Source organism: Pollicipes pollicipes, unplaced genomic scaffold (assembly GCF_011947565.3).
Source record: "Pollicipes pollicipes isolate AB1234 unplaced genomic scaffold, Ppol_2.1 Scaffold_4295;HRSCAF=5057_pilon_pilon_pilon, whole genome shotgun sequence".
NCBI classification, from domain to species: Eukaryota; Metazoa; Arthropoda; class Thecostraca; order Pollicipedomorpha; family Pollicipedidae; genus Pollicipes; species Pollicipes pollicipes.
This window is the reverse complement of record NW_023596461.1, coordinates 41,132,788-41,148,884: the sequence shown is the minus strand read 5'-3', so window position 1 is coordinate 41,148,884 and position 16,097 is coordinate 41,132,788. Positions and strand designations below refer to the sequence as shown.

Here is a 16,097-nt window from a genome sequence, read left to right as displayed (position 1 = left end):
AAGCAAGTCAGTACTAGAAGCTTTATTCGTCATAGAATAAACAGGAGAATGGAGAGATAGATGATGCATTATCGAATGGCGAGATAGTTGCATGATTATCATTATTATAAGAGCTTATTCCACATGGAATAAAGCTCTTATGCTGTCTTATTTGAGCGTGATTGCGCTTGATGTCGCAAAGGACATCTTTTGACAACAATAGTTAGTGAAGAAATAAGAAACAGACATCGCCTATTTACTAGCTCGTGGGCTGCAATACGTACAATGGCCGCAAAAAGAGCGCGTATTTCCGCGCAGGACCATGAATCGTCGTGGCGGAAATCCTACCTCGATAGAGCGCTGAATTTACGGTGACCACATTCGTGATGTAGTGAAACCCGTAGTGGTAGGTTCACTTTCCAGATTAAGTGTTCATATATGGGCCGCCAACGAAGGCCATTGAGCCGTTGGTTTGATAGTGTCAGCTTCGCTAGAGGGTAGCCGACAGCCGTGTAGTCGCATGACACGGTAAAGATCGTTTCGTGCTAGTTGAATAAGGAACTGAGGCAAAATGGATCTGTTCAAAATGCATCACAACAATGGGGTGGTGGTTAAGCGTCCTAGTTAAGGGTGTGCGTGCAATGCATTATGGTCAGCACGGAATCAGGTTAAAATCTGCCTCTGCAAAATGTTCGTTTTCTGCATGCTTTCTTGGTCTGCATCCAGAATCCGCACTATCGATGCCGCGCTGAACCAAAAATGGCACCCAACTTTGTTGTCTTTTGAGATCTTACAATCAAGAATCACTGGCGTCAATGTAACCTTTAGTTGCGGGGAAAAGCGTCGTGGCTTATAACTGGCGGACGAAAAGGAGGAAGTCATAATGTTGAAGTTGGATATATATAATAGGAGGAAGTCGAGACATAATATTGAGGCTGTAATTTCAAGTTAACTAGCTGCACCCTTCACGGCGACGCCACCGCGAAGATGGGTCAAAGAAGTACGTCTTTGTTTTATGGTTAACTCTCTGATGTTTCTGTGATATTCTAACCCCAAAATATTGGGTGGGACCAAACCAACGTTGGGGGGCCAAAGTCACCGGGGGCAGGGCCGTTACAAAAGAAGAAAATAGACATCCGTGCTTTCAGTGGAACCTTGCGATCACGTCATGATGGCAACCTCCCGGCTACCGGGATTATACTTTCTGCATTACTTTTACAGAAGTAACTGACACTTTCTAAGAATATCATAGTCACAATAGCAGTATGGTTATTGCAACATGGCGACAGTAACACGGCGGAGGTAGTTTCAGGGCTCGAAAATGGATTTCTATTGTGAATGCGTTATGAGTCACCAATCGCCTATTCGCCTATTTGCGCATTATTCCAAAAGCGACGGCTTCATTTGCTTACGTTTTGATCTTGATGAGAATATCACCCGTGGGCCACAGGTGCTGCTATCTTGTTCCTCCACATAGCGAAGGACGTTTCGGTCGTGATATAATGCGTTCATGGGCAGCATTCGCTTTGCTCAATCCCCCGCTACGCATGGGGCTGAGCTGATCCCCGCTACTTATCAAATGTACCCACTCGTCGCTCATCTTTTTGCATTTTCTAGCACTTTTATTGCATGTGTATCATGGATAAATTTCATAAAGGTTTACACAAACGCATTCTCCTACCTTGATGATTGCAAAAGTAGGGTGAAATAAACTAGGCATGACGTGAAGGGGTGGAAGCAGTAAAAATGTGTAATATTTCTTAAAGCGTACTTATCCGGAATTTCAGACGCGTTTCACCCATACCCGTGCCTGTAATTATCCCCAAATAAGTACCCAACCCAGCCCGTTACGCCTTACATATTGGTGCCTATGGTCGTGACTCAACCCGCGAAGTGCTCAGCTGGTGAGACAGAGCTCAGATCGCTGCGCCACGAAGCACTCAGCAGTGCTTTAGTCATGCGGCCTCGCTAGCGTGACTAGGGACGGGGGTGAGTGCCTTGACGGTATGTAGCCCTTACTATGTCGATTTCGGGTGTCCGGGTCATCGGCTGTGAGAGGTCCTGCAGGGGGAGCACTGTTTCAGTGGTCTGCTTCAATATAGTCGCTGAGTGTTGGATCCTATAATTCGAGCCCCCTCCCCCCCCCCATCAAAATGACCTGATAATGTCCAGGCTGGTTCGGTCGAGAAACGTACCGCTGAGGAGGAGTGTTTTCCCATATATTGATGTTGAGAAGACCGCTGTTGTGAAGGAGAAAACTCACACGCCTACTGCTGCTCGCATACTACTGCATGACACGCATACTGCTTGTCGGTTTCGACGCCTTCTGCTCTAACACATGCCGTTAAACAACCGTCCGTTGTTGTAGCAGTTTATTGCTGATATAATATTAAAATCTCACGGCACTATAATACATCCGGAATAGATGTACGTTCGGGAAAACAGATATGTTTGGGCCTCATGGACACGGCAAACAACACACGCCAGGCACAGCAAAATGAGAGGGCGCTGTTCCACTTGATATAAACACGCCTCGCCACGGAATCAATACGAATCCACCACATCATACTGGCCGAGCGCTGACTATCGTAGCTTCTAAAACAAGACACAAATCCAACAGGTGCCGTTCAGAAACTGGTTCAGACAGTCCGAGGTTTCCATCCATAGAAAATTATGTTGTCAAAAGCGCATGCGGATACACAGTCGGTTCTCTACTCCATGAAAAATGACTCCAAGCAGCCGGTCACGAGGAACGCTTTGGGACAAGAGTGAACCCGACACGGCGTGTAAGGTGAGGTCATAGTCATTGTCGGACCGGGGTCGTAAAGCTTCATAGTGGTGCGGCAGCGCATCGTGGCATCTGTCACAAGCTCTTTCCACGTCAAAGTGACTCACGCAACCAAACGCGTGACCTTTGGTGACAAACTCCATAGGAACTGAAACGTAGCGAGAACACCAACCCCCAACATTATCACAATCACGAATGATCCCATTCTGTACACGCATAATACTAGTGTGGGCAGATGTACAATACTTTAACCATCTAAACTGGCCGACCACGCACACATAAAACAATGCCGCAGACTAGAACGCCGAAACACGCCTCCACGTTCCACCGCGCCGTCAGCCATGCCCAGCGTCTCCGGCTGCAAGCATTAGCCCACAGCGGGTGCGGCCGCACGGCGGACGACGCCGGGGTCCTCGCGCCCGCTTAACTGCTCGGTGACGTCACACGGTCCAGCTGCCTGTCGAACGGCTCCAGGGGCGCGGTCCGTGACCCCGTCGGCTCGATGGAGGCCAGACGGGAGGAGCTCGGCACCATGGTGGGCGACGGCGACACGGAGCGTGCCCTCTTGCCAGGTGGCGCCTCGTCATCATCGCTCGAGTTATAGATGGCGCTGCTGTCGGTCACCTTGTCGACGAAGTTGCGGATCTCGTCCGTGTAGCCGGGCTCGTTGTGCGTCGAGTCGGGGCTGTCCGAGCCCAGGTTCGCCACGCCCTGCTCGTGCTTGCGCAGGTGCCGGTCCAGGTTGGTCTGCTGGCCGAAGCAGCGGTCGCAGAGCGGACACCGGAACGGCTTCTCCTTGTTGTGGATGTTGCGGACATGCCGCTGCAGGTTGGACGAGATGCTGAACGAGCGCTCACAGTACTTGCACTTGTACGGCTGCTCGCCCGTGTGCGTGCGCAGGTGGCGCGTTAGGTTGGCCGAGCGCGGGAAGATCTTCCCACAGAACTTGCACGAGTAGCGGTCTTTGGCGCGCTGGCTATGCGCTGTCAGCACATCTTGATACGGCCGCGTCAGACCCGGTACCTGCGCGCGCATGAGATCGAACGACCGCTGTGCCAGCAGCGGATTCAGGTAGGGATACGGGTAGCGCATGGAGTAGGGCGAGAGCGACGATCCAGGCATGGCGGCCCCGTACGGCAGGCAGCCGGCCTTCTCTAGACCATACATGCTCTCCATGAGCGGGTGAATGGGCCGCGGATAGGCCATCATCGGAAACTTGCCGGAGAGCGCCGGGAAGCTCGGCTGGCCGAACGACGTTGGTACAGGTAACTCGGTCGCCTTCGCCTCGAGGCCGTCCTGCTTGGCGGCGCCGGGGTCGCTGGCCTCGGATGGACTGCCAAAGCCGACGAACAGATCCTCCGACTTCTTGCTCAGGTCGAGCGGCTGGTCACTCGCCCGCTTCGTCTCCGGCTCCGCCGCCGGCGAAGGGGTGCGCGAGCGTACCTCAGACGCCTTCAGGTGCGCCACGATCGAGACGAAACCCTTCGGCTCCTTCTTGGACGTTACCGGTGCTTTTCGGGCGCGCGGCTCCGGCGCGGTGGCAGGACCCACTCTCTCCTTGCCGCGCACCTCCGGAGCGCGCGGCTTCTCCGGCGTCGACGTCGGCGTCGGCGTCGGCGTCGACGCCGGCGCGCTCTCGGCACCTTTCTCGGCGCCGGGCAGCGCCGACAGCCCGGCGTCGAAGCCGGCGGGCGCGGTGCCCGGCGGCTCCGCCTTGGGCAGAGACATGAGGAACGGGTGCCGCAGGAACGGATGTCCGAGCCCGACCGGCGCCGACGGCACGAGCGAGGCGTAGTCGGCCAGCAGCGGCGGCGCGCAGAACGGCAGCCCCAGGCGCGGGTAGAAGGACATGAGCGGATTCGCGTTGGGTGGCAGCGTCATCGGGGCGGCGGGCGGCTTCTCCCCGCCGAACAGCGGCGCCGGCGCCGAGTCGCAGAAGCGCTTGTGCTTCGTCAGCGACGTCTCGTGGCTGAACACCTGCCCGCAGCGGCCGCACTTGATCTGCTTGCGGCAGTCGACGTGGTTGCGCTTGTGACGGCAGAGGTTGGAGAACTGCGTGTACGCCTTCTGGCACACCTCGCAGCGGAACGGCTTCACGCTCGAGTGGATGTGCGTGTGCTGCTTCAGACCGCTCGACGTGGCGAACGTCTTGCCGCACTCGGGACAGGCGTGCGCGCGCGCGCCCACGTGCTGCGCCCGGATGTGCTTCTGCAGCGCGCCCGGGTCTCGGAACACGCGCGTGCAGTTCTCGCACGGGTACTTGCGGTACTCGCCGTGCTGGTCGGCCTTGTGCTTGATGAGGTTGGCGTTGAGCGCGAACGCCTGCGCGCAGTAGTCGCACTTGAACGCGCCCGCCGGGTAGTGGTGCACCGCTGCGGCGTGCTCGTCGAGTCTGCCGAAGACGGGACGAAACGTCAGACGGGCGGTGAGCGGCGCCGGGCGGGAACGGTCCATCGGCCGGGGTTCACTGCGTCATCGATCACTGGTTGGGTCATCGATGCTGCTGTTGGGAAAATTCTGTCTGTCTTTGTGTGGGGAATTGATAGCTGGTATCACGTGTCAGTGATCCCCGTGGCGATAGGAGGCGTCGAAACCTGTGGAATCTTGCCATTCCCATAACATAAACTGATCGTCAAGTTGGTTTGCTAATTTTCTGGGTTTGAGGTCAGCTGCTCGTTTAGTACGTATCAAGCAAAAGCACACATTCTTAACGATGGCTCTAAATTGGTTTCTTTGAGCTATCATGTTGCTACCTAACAATGCATAACTTGTTGCACAGTCGTAAACAAGCGCATTTTCATACGTTTAGTGCATAACTAGTGTTTGCATCGTGTTTCATTGGGCTTGGGCTATAAGCTGCGATGCAACCTATCGGGATCAGGATGACGTGATGCGTGGCACGCCCCAACAACACCGGTCTGGTGACGTGATGGCGCCAACTCGCGTGGTCCTGTCCTTCTTTCACGTCCCGCCTCGCCTCATCCACTGTGGTTTGCTACAAAAGACCTGGATCCGGTTTTACCGATGACCGCATGCGCACATGCCGGACCACGAGGGAGGAGTGTGGTGTCCGCGTGATGAATCAGGCCCGCCCGCAGCCACGTGGAGGCGTGCACCCCTCGACGCACGTTTTCCGCCTCGGCGGCCGCGCCCGGGACGACCTGCCCGACGTATGGGCTCGCGTTCACATGCTTGTCTGTGGCTCTGTCGATGGGTGTCGGGCACGCAACCTGCAGCAGGCGGCGACAGCTGGCGGCCGTCAGGACGTCCGAGCTCGCCCCGCCTGCAGCGGGTGCGGGTGTCGTGCTGGGAGTGTTTGGTGTTACTCGCGACGAGCGGCGGCGCCCGCCCCGGAGTCCGCTGCCGGCAGCGGGCTGATCGTACGGCACCCACGCTCCGTCGGGCGGCGCTGGTCTTGCGCGCGACATCGACCCCAAACGTATGACTGATGAGCTCCGGACTGACCCGCCCGGCCGCGATGGGCTGTGGCGCGCGAGTGCGCCGCTAACGCCGCCGCGTGCGCAGGAAGCGCGCCGCGCTCGCCGCGGCCCCGCCCGGCGCGGCAGCTGGCCGCACTACCATTGATGCGGCGGGCGGAGCCCTCGTACGGCGCCAGAGGTGGCGTAATTACAGGCGGCAGCGCGCGCGGACGCACCTGTTTCGGCCCGCCCAGTGATAGCACCCTTCACCGGTATTCCATTCATCCGCTCATCGACAGGTCCGGCGGCAGTACGCATGCGCCGACAGACGCGCGCTGACTGGCCGCCCCAGCGTTTGGACGCGATCTATGTCTTCTCGCTGGTGAAGAGGTCAGAATAATGCGCATTCGGACCCTGGCTGTCTACATACTTCGATGGTCTTGGCGTGTGAACTGACACGTGAGGCTTGAGAGTTAAGGGTCTTGACAGAAATGTGCAGTTTGATGAAGAATGTGACAAACATATGATGAGTTGTACGCAGCCCTCGAGGTGCGCGGTGCTTTGAGATATGCGCTTGTGTCCGAGGTGTGGTTTCCAGTGTTCTATACACAGATAAAGAGGCCAACCCCAGACGTATGACTGTTAAATGGGCTGAAGTGTGTAAAGACATGTAACGATATTAGTCTGTGGAGTCCGGGATGTCGTCTGTGCAGTGGGCTGTTAAGTGGAAGTGTTTCAATGATCAGTCGACTTTGACCACGCCATAGCGTCCTGCCTCGGTGCCATAGTGACTAGCACGTGTGTCTGGGCAGCGTAGGGGGGTGGAGGGAGCGAGGGGACAGTGTCTCCCATGTCCGGCAAGTTCCCCATGCAGCGTGAAAGAAACGAGGTCAAGATCGCAGTGCTGTACCCGTTTGCCCAACACCTCTGTTATTTAACTCGCGGTCATTGCCTGCGCGCGGCGTTGAAAAACCCCACTGTTGTTCATGCGATAGGTTGAAGACAATTGTCCCGAGGGTTGAAGTATTTTGGTGGCGGCGTCAGTGCCGACGCAACCAGCCGATCAGTGTCGCCCACTTTGGTCGCTACCCTCTTCGAGCAAATAACGCAGTCGACGATTCGCGTTATAAGTTTAGTGGCTAGCTATCATCACGTTAATGTGCTGCATAGCCGTCATTCGGTATTTTTCCGTACTGTGCGAAAAGGATGCATCTCCAATGCTGTTCGCGTTTAAGGAAAATCTGCGGGGTTTGGTGTTGCCCTCCTTTCCCCTCCCCCCCCCCCCCGACGCATTGACATCTAGTTAGAAACTGTGCTTAATGCAATTATTATGCACTGTGACAAGTTCAGCTATAACAACAAGTAGTAAGAACTGAGTCCACGCATTTGCCTGGACGTGCTTTTCCAATCTTCGCATTTGTCTAACTGTGTTATACCTGCATCCTATTGTGTGCTAAATCTTTCAACGTGCTGATGTTGTTCATTATACATTTAGGCTAGGTTCATTGCGTGACCGGGCACAAATGTCACCTATCCCACTGGCCGAACGATTTTAATGTGACTCTCTGTCGGCGGCAGCTGGGATGTGACAGCAGAATGATCATACGAGCATTACATCATGTCCAGCCTACCCGAGCCCACCACCTGGACACATTGTCCCCGTCCGCATCATTTATGCATGCCATGTGTTCCACATCCGGCAGGTCGGGGGACATTTTTCGGGAATCACCAGTGGATAGTAAATGACGCTACCAACAATCACGGGCAGCATTCGTTTGGGACCTTGATACGTGCGGCACTATTTAAACTCCAAACGTGTGGGTATCTTGATCTGATACCCTCTGAATATCAAACGTGTATGGTTCCTGGCCTACTCGGCCGCAGACGCGCAGTCGCCGCAATCATCGCACACGGCGCATTCCGTCCAAACCGCGTCTTTAATCCACATCAATCTGTCGGTCGCCGACTGACGTGCGAGCCAAGCCACCATCGGCACCAAATATCACACCTGTAATTACTGTGGCCGCGCACTGAATGCGGCCCGAGGGGACGCCAGGGGGAGGGGTGGGGGACGGTGTCGGGGGGAGGGGGAGGTGGCGGTGGGGGAGTAACGGCGCTCTCCACCGGACCGGAACTGAGGCAGGGCCAGACGAGCCCGGCACGATGGTATCTCCGGCAATCAGTGAAATGATGACGAGGCATGAAATAAACATGGCCAGTGGTGGTGCATTTATGGGGGTCTGCATGCGACCCCGACCGTGCTCTTTGTACAGGGGTTATTTTATGTGATTAAAAATCCGGGGCAAAAAGCAGCATTTCGGGAAGTTATTTGACGCAACAGGTACTTATGGGAGCTGGAACGGCACCGCTTCACCACTTTGTGGGTCGATGTATGGTTTTAAGCTGGAAATAAGCTATCAGAAGTCACCTGGCAATGGTCATCGGACGTGCCTGTATGTACCGTTCCAGAGTGAGCACCACACTCCATGCAGCATCAAAGGTCACCTGACAATGGTCATCGGACGTGCCCATGTGTAAAGTTACATAGTGAATACCACACTCTATAAAAAAAGCGTGTAATCGAGCAATTTCCTGTGCCACATTTAGCCAGCTGAACCCACTCGAACCAAATAATGCATCTAAACCTGTCAGTGGAAGTGGTGCCGGTAATGTGGGACATATCACGGCGCAGTATACAGAGCGGGCCCAGCAGTACGTGCAGAGCACGTCATAAAACAACACCCGGATCACTGGTCGAACAGCTACATGTTTAAATGGTATGTAATAATTGCATATTTTCAGTTGATGCTTTGCCAAGATGTCATATTTTCTGCTGTACTCACTCGAAGATTGAGAGGAATGTCTTGCCACAGGTGATGCACTTCTCCTTCTCCTCTTCCTCGTCGATCAGTTCCTCCTCCCTCCTCTGCTGCTCCGCCTTCTTCTCGTCGGCGCTCTCTGACCGGTCGCCCTCTGCAACAAACCAGCCGACGCGTCAGTAAGCAATAGACTGAGATCACATCCGAAGAGTCATGGACTGGGGTCACACCAGTGCACGATGCCTGTCTGGGGGCAGGACTAGGAGACGGCTCAGAGCCTGAAGAGCCTCCTCTGCTCGGGAGGCAGCTTTGGGGAGGGCCTATGATTTCGACTCCAAACGAGTGGAACAGAGTCCCTGCAGCATGAAGAAAACGGTCATAAATATACTGGTCGGCTAGTCAGCAGCTTTTGGTAAACGTCTGCTTGGGTACTTCCTGAGAAGGAAAGGCTTAAAAAATATGGCGTGAACATTAAGTTCAAGTTCAAATAAGTGTCAGGTTCGATAGGACAAAGGATGGCGAAAAGACGCATAGTCATCACGACATAGCTATCATAGTTTCTCAGTTTATATACTCTTTATTAACATGCCGAGATTTAAAAGCACCATTGCAGCTTGACCACTGGACGCTTCCCAAGTCACCACGCATCACTCAGCGTTGCGCGTTTGTTCCTTCTGGCCGTTTTGGGAAATGTATTTGGAAGGATAATGGTGAAATACATCGATCATATTAACATATTTGTTTGTGTATAGATTATTTGAATTGTATGGAAATTTGGTGTCCACGTCATTTCCGTGTTTTTGGTCCATTTACACTGCTCTTTGCGGCTGAAGCGTGTTTGTTAAGTATGCCTATGACGACTGCAGTAGCAAACAAAACCCATATGTGAACTTCCCTAACTCGTATCAGAGGGACTGTAATTTCAGAGATTGTGTTGCTACTAAGGTGTTATACAGCGACTTAACTCACTTGCGTTGCGTTGTTCATTTGATTCACTTGCGTTGCGTTGTTCGCGTCACTAAACGACATTGTTATCACGAAATGAATAGCACGATTAGTGTGAATGCTGCCGAACGCAGGAAGTCGCTCTGTCAGCTCCAGTCAGGGGCATGTTCAGCAGAAGGGCAAGGGGGCACGCTCCCTCTTATCTAATATCTAAGGGGTAAATGTGCATGTCGATAAATACGCATATATATATATATATATATATATATATATATACATGCATACATGTATATATATATACATATATATATATATATATATATATATATATATATATATATATATATATATATATATATCTATATCTATATCTATATCTATATCTATATCTATATCTATATCTATATCTATATATATATATATATGTCTATATATATATCTATATCTATATCTATATCTATATATATATATATATATATATATATCTATATGTCTATATATATATATATATATATATATATATATATATATATATATACTACATATCACTAATAAATAAAAGATAGTGCTGTCACTATAAATATTGCGGTAGGGCGCAAAAAGAAGCAGAATGAAAACATGCGATGTTGTCATGCGCCTGCAAAAATTGTTCACTTACGGTGCGATAAAAAGAATGCTTGAGTGAAAATTTGATTTCCCTTCCCCCGGCCCAGCAAGCCTTGTATATACCCCTGACTCCAGTGCAGAGTATCTGTTTTCAAATTGATGCTTAGGTAATGCTTAGATCCACAAGAAGATGAGACCGGTGAAAGAAGTGGGCGAGGAGAGCTTTGTTCTCTGCAGGGTGTTTAAAAGATCATATATTAACTGCGACGTGATGAACATAGTTCATCAAGTTCATGAACTGCTAAGTTCTGGGGGAAAACACATCACTTAAACACGGATAGCCTGGAAATTAACTCAAACGGAGCTGTATGTTCGGTGCGGTCAGCCATGGCCCTGCGAACAAGGTGAGTGGAGATCGTCTGTCCCACTTTCCGTGCAATTTTATCATGAAACCTATGGTGATGCATGAAAAGGACTGACTTCAAAAGGGGCCTTCCAACTTTCTGGGAAGGCTCCACGCTGTCGTGATCAGCTTGCACCAGCATGACATAGGCATGGTGAGATGATAGCGAATTCGGCACGTCGGACGATCTCCCACGATGCAAAGTTGTCCCAGCGACCCTGAGTGCCACGCTCGGACTTCACACGCACACCTCCCGCGACTCTTACCGGATATCCGGCCGCCGGCCGCCGAACCACTCTGGCTCGGGACACTACGACAGCCGGCGAGCGCGGCCCGTCTACGGCCGGCGAGCGCGGCCTGTCTACGGTCGGCGCTGGCGCGGCCTGTCCATCACACGGAGCTGTTGTCGGCAGCTGTTGCTCCTCACTCGCCGCCTTAAGCACGACCGGACCGGCTCGCTAACTACAGCCATTCGCTGCCGCTCCGCTACTGGCCATTTAACACTTGCCCACCGGCGTTTTATGATAATTTCCGCACCTAATAACCGGCCGACGAAATCTATTTAATATTTGACGACGCTCCGGCGGCCAACATGTGGGCGAAATCACACAGCGCTAAGTGTAAAAGTTTCAATGGGTCAATTACTCTTCTTTGAGCGCAATTATAATCGATGTGGCCGGCCGGAGGAGCTGAATTGAGCGGCGGCGACGGGTGCCGAACAAAGGCGTCAGTGGGAACAGCGCCGCCTCGGGACCGACTAATGATGCGCTCGCATTGTACACCCCGTCGACCGGCCCCGGGCAGGGCGCGCCAGGTCGATGGTCCCATGCACGGCAGGCCCGCAGTGCGCCCTCCCCGGCGGGCGTCTCGGGGTCGGGGTCAGGCCTGCAGCCGTCTCACGGTCGGTGGCCCGTTGCCAGGGTGTCTGGCGGCGCTGCTAGGCAGAGGCGCGGCCGGGCTTCGGACAAAGCGGGGCTCAAAAGATGTCCTGCTATGCCTCGCACGGGATGCACGGATGAGATGAAAAAGAGACGGGGCTGCAGTGGGTGGTCTGAGTTTGTCATCTGTGCGTCAACTTGGGATTATTTGTCACACCAGGTCCAAAGGCGGGACAGTCCGTACGATCTTCAAATCTTTCCTAGAGTCCATTATGCTACCAGTGCGACAGACCGCACATTATGAAATCGCCCGCACAGCAGCCCGTGGCATCCCCTTGAGTTGATTTGAAAAGTGGCGCGTGTCCTCTTCCCCAAACCCGAAGATCGCATCCTTCAGCGTATCATTGTCATCGGAACAGATTTCACGCAGTGCCAAGTTCTCTCCTCTCCCACCATTCGATTGCGCGTGCCTGTTCGCACGCCCGCGCACCAGACCGGCGATAACCATCAGTCTGCGTCGATCTGAGCGCTGTGCCGCGGCTCGGCGCTAAGCCCAGCCTGCGCCGATCTGAACGCTGTGCCGCGGCCCGGCACTAAGCCCAGCCTGCGCCGATCTGAACGCTGTGCCGCGGCCTGACGTCAAGCCCAGCCTGCGCCGATCTGAACGCTGTGCCGCGGCCCGACGCTAAGCCCAGCCTGCGCCGATCTGAGCGCTGTGTCGCGGCCCGGCGCTAAGTCCAGCCTGCGCCGATCTGAACGCTGTGCCGCGGCCCGGCACTAAGCCCAGCCTGCGCCGATCTGAACGCTGTGCCGCGGCCCAGCACTAAGCCCAGCCTGCGCCGATCTGAGCGCTGTGTCGCGGCCCGGCGCTAAGCCCAGCCTGCGTCGATCTGAGCGCTGTATCGCGGCCCGGCGCTAAGCCCAGCCTGCGCCGATCTGAGCGCTGTGCCGCGGCTCGGCGCTAATCTCCCACCACCGAGAGCTCGGCGCGTTCTTCTCCAGAACTCACCGGTTTGTCAGGCTGAATTGGACCGCGCGCTGCTGGCACTGTTGCGTCCGAGTGGAGACCACCGCACTGGTCAGCCAGCAGGCTGTGACTACCGGCCGTTTGAAAGGCTCTAAGTACTCGCCGAACGCGGATGGCAGCCGATGGCCCGATGGCCCTACACCGCACGTGGATCACGCCCAGTTAACGGCTGATTGCTCCAAACTGCCGCGCGGGCCGAGCGACGGCCGCAGAAAACACGACTTTTAAATTATCCCCATGGTCAAAACACTCGGGCAAGTTCTGTCGTTAAGCCTGAATCCACCACGATTATGACGTGGAGCACTGAAGACGACTCCAAAACGCATCGGGATATGCAGCTTTATGCCTTGTTGAGCTTTTAAAACAAATGGGTGGCAGCGTCATAGCAGCGCCCAGGCTGGAACTTGACTACGAGCTCATCATTTTTTAACGCGGGCGCGGCGCTTGCGTGCGGAGTGCTTTTAGTTGCCCTCGCACTCGCGCTTCAAGTGGCGACGCAGAAAATGCGTACAGCCTGCAGGGCGAGCATGCAGGGGCGCGTAAGAACAGCGAGGGTCAGTGGGCAGTGGCACACTTTCTTTCCATGAACTCTTAACACCAACCCTGTGATTATGCATGGGAAGATCTGGCATCAAAAAGGGCTTGGGCCGTCCACTTTTGGGGTCTGTCTGCGCCTCCGAGACCAAGCCCTAGCTCTGCTTGGTGTCAGCGGCGCTGTGCCTGTTCAGTCCGCCATTGTTCAAGGGAGCAAAATGTTGCTTTTACGGCCACCAACTGGCCACAGAAAGCAAAGACACGAGCTGGGCGGTGCTGTCCTCAGATTAATTTCGCCATATCTCATAACAATAGCGCCGTAAAGCTGGACGTTTTCGACAGCTAGACGCCAGCTTTTGCGCGGATGACTGCGGGGTAAAAGTCAGCGTTCAAGAAGTTCGGAGCACTGAGTGGAAAGTTTTGCTGAGTGGGGGAGCATGCATGTGATGGCTCGTGATAAAGGGTCTCGTTTGGAGGCGTACATGGTTCTTATCAACCGTCATTGTCTACCCCACCAAGCAACTTGTGTCTCCATCATGAATGCAGCCCAGGTGCAAAGGAAAAATTGGAGAACGGGCGTCGGAGATTCGGTCGAGTCGGTGGTGCCTCTGAGCGCAGTGTTTGGATCCACTGTCTTTGGATGCCTCAGGAGTCTGGACCAAATTAGGGCTGTGAATTGACGGGAGATGAGCCAGAAAATCACGACACCCTTAATACGCGGGAAACAAGAGAAATCAAATGATTTGCAGAGGTGTATTTTGGAGAGGATTGTCGATTGCCGTGCAGACGAAGCCTACAACGGGACGGCCACAATGCGGCTCTTTCAGCCGCAGCGTTTTGCCACATAATACCGTCACTCTCCCAAACGACATCTGATGTCGTGCCCTCCCCCATCCCCGTCTGGGTTCGCCCGTGCCACGCCAGCGCAGGTGGCTCTCCTACCTTGACCCGTATGTCCGGGAGGTCAGCCGTCAGAGCCGCACCGGTCCGGCCAGTGTGTGCGGCCACGATCGATCAGCTATTGAATGAGCGCACCTTTCGGTGATTCCTCTGATTTACTCACATCGGGGCAGGTGAGTCGGTACGGCCTCTGACAGCGGCACCGGCGTGTCCGGGCCGGCGATCTCCCGTCCAGCTGGCGGAAGGCGCGCGCCCGGGCCGCGCCGAGCGGGCATGCATGGCTGGACGGCAATGCGTGGCAGTCACGGCCGTCGTTAGGGGCCCGGCGGGCGTTTGAAGTGGCGCAGCTTCGGTCACAAGGCCCATGGCGCGTGCCAGAGGCTGTACGCGGGCGAGAGTCCACCGCGCCCCTGCTGTCCGGCGTCCGAGGTTTTTGGCGCCACACTGAACAGTGGCCGGTGATTGGTCAGGTGCTCTCCGTGAATCACCAACAAAGAGCGAGATGTCGGGCTGGCCGAATAGGCCGGGCTGGCCGGCGAGACCTTTCAAAAACGATCGGGTGAACACGGTAACAGCATCATGTTTAGGACGATTAGCGGATGGCACTACTGGCATTCTTGGATAAGTGCAACCTGACTTGCAAAGAATTGACATTTTTCATAGGAACGAAATGACGAGCTTGGAATCCAAGCTTAACAATGCCCTTTTCTGTTTTCTGTGCAGTAGCTGGCGATGAGGCCAATTAGTTCTCAGTTCATACTCTATCGGTGTTGACTACTTGCACATGCCTTTTGTTGTACACTGCCCGCCTGTTTTGTGTGCGTGCACGTGAAGAGGAAGCTTGGAATATATCCAACGTGGCTGCTTCGCTCGGTGCATTGCTGGGGCAGATCTAATGTCACACCCCGTCCGGTTTCAAAGACTGTCTCCGTAGAGGCTGAGAACGTTTGTCATGCAAGACATAATGAATGAATGCTTCATTACCGCTGTAGAATTCGTGGTGACTTGTATGCATGGCTTCATTCCTGTTCCACCAGCTCTCGAAAGGTGAGAGTAACAGAAGCCGTACGGTGCATGTCCAGACGTAGGTCGTCGATTAGACTGCTGTAGTGCCTGAGCTGCATTAACTTCCTCGCTCCGAGTCGGCTGTTTTATGCTCACAGAATCGCGACATGTAGGTGTGAAAGACGTTATAGATAGCGCTAATTATACTCACAGTCGCGTCAATTGTACCTAACACCGGCAAATAAAGCACTGGGCGGTGTGAACGTATTGCCGTACTTTAAGGCAATATCTCAGGTTGTATCAACCCGAACAATCTAAAGAGCTCGTTGTGGGGACAATAATGGACAATAATGTCATTAGAAGTTTGCACTTCATAGGCTGTCGGTGGTCCGAACTAGGGTGCGTGGGCGCCAGAAACGGACATTAGCTTGCTGTAGAGCATTGCAAGAGCTTGGAAATAATTCATTGGCGAGGTACTGCCTATTCCAGACGCTCGCGATGGAAGGCGGGTGATCGACAACTGAGCAATGCGCTGAGCAAACCGCCGTCCCGCGGATTGGGCCTAGGTTTCCGAATCGTGATATTCCATACGCTGGGTTAGTTAGCGCTCACAGTTCAAACCCTGTCACCTGCAGTCTGCAGCGTGCAAGCAGGTCATGTCTCCACGGAGTCACGGCAAGCAAGTCATGTCTCCACGGAGGGACGGCAGGCTGTTTATCAAGCTTCTAAACTGCAAAATCAGACTTTGAGCAGTCGCATATACCACAGGTACAGATATACATATATATATATAT

The 16,097-nt window shown here is 53.9% G+C and overlaps 1 protein-coding gene across 1 annotated transcript in view; it reads right to left on the bottom strand.

Annotated features, from left to right (window-relative positions):
* Window positions 1-2,348: 2,348 nt before the first annotated feature.
* The window catches only part of LOC119096919 (transcription factor hamlet), a 48,548-nt gene continuing 34,799 nt past the window's right edge, over window positions 2,349-16,097 (bottom strand). The window contains exons 4-6 of the mRNA XM_037219923.1: window positions 9,030-9,159; window positions 4,600-5,159; window positions 2,349-3,735 (exon numbers count right to left, since the gene is read on the bottom strand). Coding sequence (XP_037075818.1) covers window positions 3,191-3,735; window positions 4,600-5,159; window positions 9,030-9,159 — 1,235 coding nt within the window. The 3' untranslated portion in view covers window positions 2,349-3,190. The remainder of the gene's footprint in view (window positions 3,736-4,599; window positions 5,160-9,029; window positions 9,160-16,097) is intronic.